Below are 11,866 nucleotides of genomic sequence, written 5' to 3' on the forward strand. Positions count from 1 at the left end.
TGCATTTTAAATTTCTCTAGGTATTATGATACATATGTTTATAAATCTGTTGTTTTACCAACTTGTTTGAAGAAATTAGGTTGTTAAATAATAAAAGCAAGTTTCAAAGAATTCTTCTAAATATCCTATGTAATAAAAGCCTAATATGCTAAGTGTTTGGTTGGCTGTTCAACCAATCAAAGCATAATATGCTAATGATATGCTTAGACCACTCAACCACTCGCTATGATGCGCACTGACCACGAGGGGGCAGTCAACCAATCGCTATGATGTGCACTGACCTCCAGGGGGCAGACGCTCCAACTGGTAGGTTAGCTTGCTGCTGGGGTCCAGCCAATCGGGACTGAGTGAGACGGGCCTGACACACCCTGGAGCCCTCCTGCGGTCCCTCCCCACCTGGCCAACCTCCTGCATCCCTCCCGGGCTCCAGTCATGCTCCGGTGGGGTTCCTCGGCCTGCTCTGCACCCTCTCACAATTCAGGACCCCTTGGGGGATGTCAGAGAGCCGGTTTCTGCCCAATCCCACAGGCCAGGCCAAGGGACCCCACTGTTGCATGAATTCGTGCACTGGGCCTCTAGTACCAGTACATAAATAAAACATTTCTACAAGGATTCATTATATAGCACAGGCATACCTTAGAGATACGATTCCAGCCCACTCTAATAAAGCAGGTCTGTCACTAAAACGAGTCATAATCTTTTTACTGGTGAAGGGTCTTGCCCTCAATTTGTGAAACAGGCAACACCTTTAAAGCCAGTAAAGCAAAGTACAATGAAATGAGCTATGCCTATAATAAAAGTAGTTGTCTCTAATGGAGAAAGGACTTAACTGGCTAAGGCAGAAAAGTCAAGGAGACTTTTCAGTATTTACTTTATGATACATTATGATTTTGAAGATGTAAATGTGTTACCATTTCACACAAATTTTTTTTTAATTTTTATATTCAGGAAAGAAATAAGTACAGCTACTTAAACCAGAGAGTTGTTTACTTTCTGTAAATAAGGCACCTTTGAGACATCTTACCAGGCTATCCTAGTGTTATTTCATTGAAATACAAAACAACTTTGCAAAAGCACCTCACATTCCAATTTAGAAAACTATGGTCCAGTCCAAGATTTTCAGCGTCTTATTTAATCGAGCAAGTCATTTGTGGTGGTGGTTTTATGTTGGGGGGTTTTTCTATATACAAAATTAGGATAAGAAGTATCTGTCTCTGATATCTTACTAAATTGTTTTGGTGATCATTCGCATCATCAAAAGCCAAGAAAATAAAAAATACGTTGAAATACCAAAAGATATGTAAAAATCTACTGTAATGTTATAAATGAATGTTGTTATATTTTTTAATAGGAAGAAACTGATTAAACTTTTTTTTTAACCTTTAGATCTTTATGTCTGAAGCTGGAAAAATAAGCCAGAAGATTAAAGTGTGGTTTAGTGATTACTTCAATATCAGTGATACAATTGCCATAATTTCTTTCTTCATTGGATTTGGACTAAGATATGGAGCAAAATGGAACTTTGAGGAAGGATATAAAAATCATGTTTTTGTGGCTGGAAGATTAATTTACTGTCTTAACATAATATTTTGGTATGTGCGTTTGCTAGATTTTCTAGCTGTAAATCAACAGGCAGGACCTTATGTAATGATGATTGGAAAAATGGTAAGTTGAGAGGTATCTGATAATCATATCAGTTTATCAATATTGTTTCTTAAAGTCATAAAAACGTTAACATAGCTTTACTTGAACCAGAGAATGTTATTTCATGTGTATTTGCTTTGTACTCCAAATCAACCATTCCTAAGGGTATTAACTTTTGAAGAGAATATATTTGTTTTAAATATATTTTATTGATTTTTTTACAGAGAGGAAGGGAGAGGGATAGAGAGTTAGAAACATCGATGAGAGAGAAACATAGATCAGCTGCCTCCTGCCCACAACCAAGGTACATGCCCTTAGACCGAAATCGAACCTGGGACCTTTCAGTCCGCAGGCCGGCGTTCTATCCACTGAGCCAAACCAGTTAGGGCTGAAGAGAATATTTTTATGTATATTGTTGAGGGGGTGGGAACACATTTATTTTGAAATGCTTTAGTTTTTAAATGCTATTTGCTATGGAATATTTGAAATTGGAATGAAAGACAAGAATTTGTTATTTCCTATCTGAATTTCTTTTTATCCTTATTGTTGTTACCCTAAACCAGGGGTGGGGAACCTTTTTTCTGGATATTTATGACATCGTTCATGGGCCATACAAAATTACCAACTTAAAACTTCGCCTGCTTAAAAATATGGTCAGATGTTTAATTAACTCACTCCTTATTTCTTGGCAGGACCAGACCAAATAATTTTTCGGGCCTTATGTGGTCCATGGGCCAGATGCTATCCATCCCTGCCCTTAGCCAATCTATCATCTTCTTGTACCTTCAGCAGTCTAGCAATCTGTTTATTCACAACCACTCTGGTTTATCTTCAGTCTACATTATAGCTGGAGTAATTGTTTCAAAATATAAATCTGAATGTGTCACTTCCCCTTTTAAGAAAAACCTAATGGTTTTACATTGCTCTTTTTTTTTTAAAAAAGTGTATTTTATTGATTTTTTACAGAGAGGAAGGGAGAGGGATAGAGAGTTAGAAACATCGATGAGAGAGAAACATCGATCAGCTGCCTCCTGCTCACTCCCTACTGGGGATGTGCCCGCAACCAAGGTACATGCCCTTGACCGGAATCGAACCTGGGACCCTTCAGTCCGCAGGCTGACGCTTTAACCACTGAGTCAAACTGGTCAGGGCTTGCATTGTTCTTAGAGATCAATATTCTTAGTGAAACTCTTAAGTCCTACCCAGTTTGCTTTTCTTTCTATCTGTGCTCTATTCAAACAAGTCTTCCTATATGTTCTTTAATATAGCCCCTATCAGAGTACCATAGCTCATGTTCTTTCTACCTGGAGTGATCACCCTCATCTACACTCATGTAGCCTTTTTGACTAATTAACTTAGGTTTATACTTCAGTTCTCAGCTGCAAAATGATTTTTTTTTCCAGGGGAGCTTTTTTGATTTCTTCCAGCTGGATCAAGTTTATTTGCTGTATAGTTTTATGGGACCCTTGTTTCTTTCCTTCAGAACATTAATGTCTAACTGTATTTTAAATCCTAATCTTACTGGGTTATTTATACTTTCCTCTAGGCCAGTGGTTCTCAACCTTCATAATGCTGCAACCCTTTAATACAGTTCCTCATGTTGTGGTGACCCCCAACAATAAAATTATTTTCGTTTCTACTTCATAACTGTAATTTTGCTACTGTTATGAATCGTAATGTAAATATCTGATATGCTAAATGTGTTTTTTGATGGTCGTGACCCACCAGTTGAGAACCGCTGCTTTAGGTTATAAACTTTGGAATAGGAACTCTGTCTCATTTTGGTCACCTTTATATCTCTGGAACTTATCACAGTGCCTGTCACATAGTAGGTTCTCCATAAGACGTAGTTGTTGGTTGGATGGATAAAGCCATTTAAAATAGAAAAAAGAGCCGAAACCGGTTTGGCTTGGTGGATAGAGCGTCGGCCTGCGGACTGAAAGGTCCCAGGTTCGATTCCAGTCAAGGGCATGTACCTGGGTTGCGGGCACATCCCCAGTGGGAGATGTGCAGGAGGCAGCTGATCGATGTTTCTCTCTCATCGATGTTTCTAACTCTCTATCTCTCTCCCTTCCTCTCTGTAAAAAATCAATAAAATATATTTAAAAAAATAAAATAAAATAAAATAGAAAAACGACAAAGCATAAAAATGCTTAACATTCATTTTAATAGGTTGATCCTTAAAATTTTTTCTTATATGAAATTATAAATTTAAACTAATTATTACCAAGTAGTTTTTAATGTTTCTTATATTCTCACTGATACCTAAGAAATGCAGTAAGTATTAGGATATTGCCTCTGAACTTTGTGAAACCATGTCTCTCTTTTTTGACTTTACCAGTCCTGTACTTGTTTTTAATAATTGTGTAATCTAGCTTGAGGAGCCTGTCCCACTTAAAGTATTTTAGAAAATCATGAAATGTTAGTAAGCTATCAGTGAGGCCTATTGATTAAATTGATGGCTAGGGAATATAGGGATTCATGGATAGAGATTAATCTGTGGAGGCATTTAATAAACTAATGGGATGTGAGCTGTTCTTAGAAAGCTTAAGAGAAGATATGAGTAAAAAAGAATATCATGACTGGAGCTGCTTTTATGACTAGAGGCGCAGTGTATGAAATTCACGCACTGGTAGGGTCCCTAGTGCTGCCGGGGCCTCCCTCCTTTCCCCTGACCGGCCCCACCCCCTGGTAGAACTGGTCGAGGGGACAAGTTGCATACTATGCTTTTATTATATAAGATAAGGAGTAGTTAGCAGTCAAATTGAATAGGCAGGGTATAGCCTGAATTATATCGAACACTAAAATCTGGGACTTTCGGGGAGGAAAATATAGGGGGAAACATCAAAGAGTGCTAGCCTTTGCCCCCACTTGACTTCTTTTCCATGAAAGGAAAAAGTTGACATTTCTTTGTCTTTCCTTATCATTTTGGTATGGGTGTTGAAAGCAACTAGTCAGATTGTTCATTATGATGATTTTCAACAAGTGAGGCAGTCCAAAAAATGTCTCACAATTGTTTCTCATTCTCAGCTCCAACCTACCACATGACCGTGTCCCATTATTTTTTTTTTTTGAAGGGAGAGTTCGAAACATCGATGAGAGAGAAACATTGATCAGCTGCCTCCTGCACACCCCCCACTGGGGATGTGCTCGCAACCAAGGTACATGCCCTTGACTGGAACTGAACCCAGGACCCTTCAGTCCACAGGCTGACTGACGCTCTATCCACTGAGCCAAACCGGTCAGGGCGTCTTGTCCCATTATTAATGTACTTTGCAAGATAATGCCAGCTGGACAAATACTATTATAGTTTATGTCTTTAGTTACCTCTTTCCTCCTGTCTTTATGGATCCAGGCTAGTATTAAAAGTTACATCCAGCCCTACTGGTTTGGCTCAATGGATTGAGTGTCGGCCTGCAGACTGAAGGGTCCTGGGTTTGATTCCAGTCAAGGGCACATGCCTGGGTTGTGGGCTTGATCCCCAGTAGGGGGCGTGCAGGAGGCAGCCGGTCAATGATTCTCTCTCATCATTGATGTTTCTATCTTTCTCTCCCTCTCCCTTCCTCTCTGAAATCAATAAAAAAATTTTTTTTAAAAAGTTACATCCAGATCATCTAATCATTTCCTGATGTAGTATGCCCAATTTTTTGCTCTTTCCCATAGGCATAACCATCTGGCAGTTTTTGTTTTTTTTAAATGTAGATGTTAGGTTTAATGTGCAATTCTTTTGTTTGTTTTTTTTGTTGTCCTTACCAGAGTATGTTTTTATTGATTTTTAGAGACGGGGGAGGGAGGAAGAGAGGGGTGGAGCGAGAGAAAAAAATAAACATTGATTGAGTGCCTCCTGTACACATTGCCCTGACCCGGGTTCAAACCTGCACCATTTTTGTGTTATAGGACAATGTTCCAAACAACTGAAACACCTACCCAGGGCTAATGTGCAGTTCTTTATACACTGAACTGAACCATCTAAAATGTATTGGGTCTACTACCATAAATATTTTCAGTGGTAAAAAATGCAAATTTTATTCCACTATTAACAGTTTGATATGTGTATACCTTTCCACCCTTCATGAATACATGTGTTTATTTGTGTCAAACTTCACACAAATAAATGTATATAATAGTTTTATCAAAATGGGCCTATATTTATGCTGTTTCTCAATTCTTTTTAAATATCTGCCTCCTTTTATCCTATATAATAAAAGCTTAATATGCAAATCGACCAAATGGCAGAACGACCAGTCGTTATGATGTGCACTGACCACCAGGGGGCAGACGCTCAATGCAGGAGCTGCCCACAGGCCCCAGGCCAGCTAAGGCGGGTGTCAGTGGGGGGGGCCCGATCACCCCACCGGTCGCCCTGCAGATTGGCCCTGATCGCTGGTCAGGCCTAGGGACCCTACTCATGCACAAATTTCATTCACCAGGCCTCTACTTAAATATAAAAATCTATTTCTAGAGTTTCTGAAACCCTTTTTCTTAATCTTGTTTCTAAATTAAATTTACCTTCCAAATAACTAGAGTAGCTCACAGGATGATCAGCATTACTTTACATAATGAAAACAAGATTTTTAAATTTTCTAAATATAAAGTTTTATTATTATATTTGCTTTTTCATACTACATTTTTCTCCAGGATAATGTCCTATTCTCCCCACTTAAGAATTACTGGTTTATGCCTGGCCAGTGTGCTCAGTGGTTGAGTGTCAATCCAGAAACCACTGGTCTAGACCTTTACTCTAGATAGATTCCAATTAGAACCAGAAATCTGATACAGTTCATTATATAAAATATGTCCATGACTTGCCTAGCTTCACAGATCAACCTATACTAATAAAAAGCTAATTAGTCTGGATGTCTTCCGGACGTCCTTCCTGACAAAGCTGGGCACAGGCGAAGCCGCCCGGGATTCTGGGCGGCTGCAGCCGGCCCTGGTGAAGCTGCCCACAGTCCTGGGCACCTGCGGATGGCCTGGGTGAAGCTGCCTCCGGTCCAGGCACCAGCAGCTGGCGCGGGCAAAGCCGACCCGGCTCCCAGGTGCCTATGGCCAGCCAGAGGGCGGGAAGCCCGGTCCCAGGTGCAGGGGCCAAGACAGAGGCAGTTAGGAGCCATCAGGCCGGCAGGCAGGTGAGCCTTTAGGAGCCAGCAGTCCCGGATTGCAAGAGGGATGTCTGACTGTTGGTTTAGGCCAGATCCCCAAAGGGTTCCTGGATTGGAGAGGGTGCAGGCCAGGCTGAGGGACACACACACACACACACACACACACACACACACACACACACACTGTGCATAAATGTCATGCACCGGGCCTCTACTTTTTACATAATTTCCTTGGTTAAAGGTTTATATAGTAATGAGATTTTTTTCCAATGCTAATATTGGGAATAAAAAGAAACTCAGATATTTTAGTTATTTATTAGAACACTAAAAACTTTTAAGATGAATATTGTCATTGTGTTTAAACTCCATGTGTTTTAACAGTGTTCATTTTTCAACAGGTGGCCAATATGTTCTACATTGTAGTGATTATGGCTCTTGTATTACTTAGTTTTGGTGTTCCCAGAAAAGCAATACTTTATCCTCATGAAGCACCATCTTGGACTCTTGCTAAAGATATAGTTTTTCATCCATACTGGATGATTTTTGGTGAAGTTTATGCATATGAAATTGATGGTAAGGATTTATGTTTACAAATTCGACTTTTTATTTTATGTTTAAAGTAGGAAACTGCATTATAGTAATATTACATATTTACCAGCCTAACTCTTTGCATAATACATTAGTTAAATCCCAGTAGAGACAAAAGAAAAATTAATTGAAAAAAAGTATTGTAGAGGTTTTTGTTTAGTTATAAATTGTGAAAGTGTGGCCTAAACTGGCTTATATAATAGGGACATTTACTAGTTCACATAACAAAGTTCAGAGGTAGAATGGTCTTAAGGGGTTGTTAATTCATAGCTAAGGACATCTGTTCTCTTGCCTCCCGTGGCTTTGTAATCATAGTGTCTGATTGATACAACTTTCCCTTATGATTATGAGGCTATGTAACAAGCAACAGGAGGAGATACTGTTTTCCATTGTACTCTTTAGGGGAAAATCCCTTTTCCAGAAGCCCCTATTATACCTGTACTTTTATCTCACTGGCTCAAATGCTCTTCAATTTCAATTGCTCTGAAACAGGGCAATGGTGATGGGGTTGTATTGATTAGTTTAGACCAATCATGGTGGATTTAGGTGATAAGTTTTTTGTGTTTTTTTGGATTGTTTTAGTTAATTGGGCTAAATAACTTGTTAACATAGGTGATGCAGCCAACTTTCAGAGATGTTCTTCTACTGACCGCCTCATCTGGGTTGTAGAATCTTTGTTTTGTTAGCTCCCTCTTGATCTCTCTTGCTCTCTCACCCCATACCTGTGTTGCTCCCTACCCACCTATTTATAGGTGACTGGGTCAGGGGATGGCCAGTTCGTGGTCATCAGTTGTTATCAGATGTTGAAACAATGAGATTTTGCCAGTTTGGTCAAATTTTGTGTTTAATCGCTTCTTGTTCAGTTTCCTTTCCAGGTTTTCATTGATTATACTCTTTCTGATGTGGCTTTAGTTTAGTTGTTATAAAGCATTGGATATAGTTTTTTAGTCTCCTGCATTCTCTTTCTTGGGTTTGCTCCATCAAATTAATCTGAGTAAAATGGAAATAGATTTGTAAACTTTCTTAAGAGTGATATAAAATTTATCACTAATTAATGATTACTTACTTCTAATCTTTGCCTGCTTTACTCAAATAACTTTGTGCCTGGTTTTAAAGCTCTTCACATTTTTGTATTCAGCTATATTCTGACTTCAGAAACATTTCCGGTGGGGATAATGAAAGCAAAGAATTCAAACCTAATCATTATATATTTGAGAGGCATTTGAACCACTCCTTAAACCCTCTCTTGTGACATAATTAGATAAACTCAGTAATATTTATGTTTGTAAATGGACTGTGAGTTTACCATACTCTTTTATGGTTCCATTACTTTTCTTATGGAAATGTTATAGTGTGGCTGAATCTGGGAATTTTATTCTCCTTAATGCTCCTCAGGCTAACCCCTACCTCGAAGGTTAGACATAATGCAAAAATATATTTCCTTGTTTGGTATAGAGTGGTACAATACATATCCATATCCCTCACAAAATTCTTCTGTGTTGGAATACTTGTAAGTTGGTGTTCCTGTGGCTGCCTGCCCAGAACTTTTGCTACAATCTGTAAAACAGAATTGTATATAATCAAAACTTCCTTTACCCAAACAAACATGAATATTCATTAGAAACAGTTACTGGTGAAGTACTAAGTATATACATATTTTCTTTCTAAAGTGTGTGCAAATGATTCTACTATCCGTGAAATCTGTGGTCCTGGGACGTGGTTGACTCCATTTCTTCAAGCAGTCTACCTCTTTGTACAGTATATCATTATGGTCAATCTTCTTATTGCATTTTTCAAGTAAGAATTTTATTCAGTTGCTTATTGTAATGAGATCATTTAGCATACATTTCTACTCAGTTTGAAGGAAATAAAGTTTTCTAAAAATTTTATTGAGGCCTAAACTAAAATTATCTTTGAAATTTACAAATAAGAACGCATTCATTTTCAAATTAAGTGAGTTCTGAATTCGAGACTTTATTAAATATCTTTCAACATGCAGTTCTTTTATAAATGTGAACCTTTATTTGGGATTTTTAATAAGTTGTCAAATACCCATTCAGTATACAAACAGAAAAGCAAATAAAAAATTCATCAGTAATTCCATTCTCAATATTTTGGTGTACATCTTTTTATCATTTTTTTATGAATACATAGGAACTATTTTTTCTTTTCAAAAATAATGTTCATATAGCCCTACCCAGTTTGGCTCAACAACCAATCAGTATGTCTCTCTCACATTGATGTTTCTCTTTTTATGTCTCTCCCCCTCCCTTCTGTTCTCACTAAAAAATAAATGGGAAAAATATCCTCGGGTGAGGATTAACAACAATAAAATAATAATGTTCATATATATATATTAATTGATATTCAAAAGAGGAAGGGAGAGACAGAAACATCAATGTGAGAAACATCAATTGATTGCCTCCCATATGCACCCCAGTGAGGGATCAAACTCACAGTATGGGTATGTGCTCTCACCGGAAATCAAACTGGTGACTCTTAAGTGCATGGGGCAACACTAACCTACTGAGCCGCACCAGCCAGGGCCCTCTTGTTTATTTTTAATAGCTATCTGGTATTGCATGATATAGACCATAATTGTTCAAGCTAGTATGTTATATTGCTCAATTCAATTGTTTATAATTTTTGTTCCCAAAATGACTTTGTGGTTAAATTTCTTATTAGTCCTTAGGTATTTTCTTAGAATGTTTTTTAAAAGTAGAACTGTTCAATATATGTATTTTTAGGGCTTTTTTTTTTTTTTACTTAAGTCAAAATAGGCCCATGTCCTCAAATCTGCCAACATTAGGTATTATCTTTTTTAATGGTTATTAATTTGATAGTACATAAAAGGATCTTATTTTTATTTGCACTTATTTTGTTGCTACTAAGATAGAATATTTACTTATGTTTTTGTCAGTTATATATAATTTTAACATCTTAATAATTTTTTGCCCATTTTTGGAGGAGTTTGTAATTAAGATCCTCAACAATATCAAACCTTGTGCCTTATACTACTTGCATGTATTTTTTCCGGTTCCTCATTTGACTTTTTGTCTTATTTATGGTAAGGTACTCTTTCGAATCCTTGTTTAGAACAGAATTACAATTAAGTTTTTAGTATTTAAAATGTGATTAGCTGTTTGTTCTATTTTCATTCTTTTTTATCCAAGCAATGTATATTTACAAGTGAAGGCAATTTCCAATATTGTATGGAAGTACCAACGATATCATTTCATTATGACTTATCATGAGAAACCAGTTCTGCCTCCACCACTTATCATTCTTAGCCATATAGCTTCTCTGTTTTGCTGCATATGTAAAAGAAGAAAAAAAGATAAGACTTCCGATGGACCAAGTAAGTAAAATATATTAAAATGTTTATGTTTGTTTGTTTTTTATTCCAGTGTTTACATTTTATCACTCATTAGTATACCCTATAAGCTAAGTATTAGTTTTTTTTCTTTAATCCTCACTAGAGGATATATTTACTTGATTTTTAGAGAGAGAGATAGGGAGATAGAGAGAAAGAAACATCCATCTGAAAGAGAAACATCCATCAGTTGCCTCCTGTATGCACCTTGACGGGGGAATCAAACCTGCAGCGTAGGTTATGTGCCCTGACTAGGAATCAAACCCACAATCTTTTGGTATGCAGGACGGTGCTCTAACCAACTGAGCCACCCATCCAGGGCCTAAAGACTAAGTGTTAATTTTATTCAAAAGACTTAATTGATTAATGTTACTGTAAAAACTTTTGTTGAATTTTCCAAAACAGAATTTTAAGAAAAATATGACATCTGTAAAATGAATTTAATATTAAACTTCTTTTTGGATATGGCATCTCAGTTTGTTTTAAATGGTAATATGTACATTAACACTTTCTGTTCTACAAACCATTTTTGCTGCTTTGGAAACAGTACTTTCACTAAATTTTGTACACTTGCACGGGACTAATTATCATATCAAACTGTTTAAAATTTTACAATCTCTTTCTGTTTTACGAGTTCAGTTCTTAAATTCCTCTACCTGGATATGTGCGGGAGAGATCTGAGAAATTGTTGGGGAAGAGTGTTTTATGGGGAAAGATCATTAGATCAGAAGTACTTGAAACTGTTCTGCTGAGATCACACTGTGAATAAAAAAAGAAACAGAAATACTTGTTAGTGCTTTAGACATACAGCTATAAAATGAGGAAAAAAAAATGCAAATGATGCTTATAGGCTTTTGAACCCTGAGTAATTCATGACTCATGAGTTAAAGTTTGATATCTTGATAGCCTTCATTGATTTATTTTTTTCTTTTCCCGCCATAGAACTTTTTTTAACAGAAGAAGATCAAAAGAAACTTCATGATTTTGAAGAGCAGTGTGTTGAGATGTATTTTAATGAAAAAGATGACAAATTCAATTCTGGGAGTGAAGAGAGAATTCGTGTCACTTTTGAAAGGTTTAGAAGCTCTTTAATTATAATTGATTATATATCAGAATAGATCCTTATAGTTATGTCTCTTATACATATGGTCATTATTCA

The 11,866-nt window shown here is 37.0% G+C and overlaps 1 protein-coding gene across 9 annotated transcripts in view; it reads left to right on the forward strand.

Moving 5' to 3' along the window:
• The window catches only part of TRPM7 (transient receptor potential cation channel subfamily M member 7), a 119,990-nt gene that overhangs the window by 77,562 nt on the left and 30,562 nt on the right, over positions 1-11,866 (forward strand). For 7 of the 9 annotated variants that reach the window (XM_059701512.1, XM_059701521.1, XM_059701529.1 and 4 more), the window contains 5 exons: positions 1,387-1,665; positions 7,145-7,319; positions 9,005-9,131; positions 10,508-10,692; positions 11,650-11,782. In XM_059701512.1, the coding sequence (XP_059557495.1) occupies positions 1,387-1,665; positions 7,145-7,319; positions 9,005-9,131; positions 10,508-10,692; positions 11,650-11,782 (899 nt within the window). Of the gene's footprint in view, positions 1-1,386; positions 1,666-7,144; positions 7,320-9,004; positions 9,132-10,507; positions 10,693-11,649; positions 11,783-11,866 lie in introns of those variants that run through there. The other 2 variants (XM_059701576.1, XM_059701593.1) reach the window with 2 other exon arrangements.

The sequence above is a fragment of the Myotis daubentonii genome, chromosome 1, assembly GCF_963259705.1.
Source record: "Myotis daubentonii chromosome 1, mMyoDau2.1, whole genome shotgun sequence".
Classification (NCBI taxonomy): Eukaryota; Metazoa; Chordata; class Mammalia; order Chiroptera; family Vespertilionidae; genus Myotis; species Myotis daubentonii.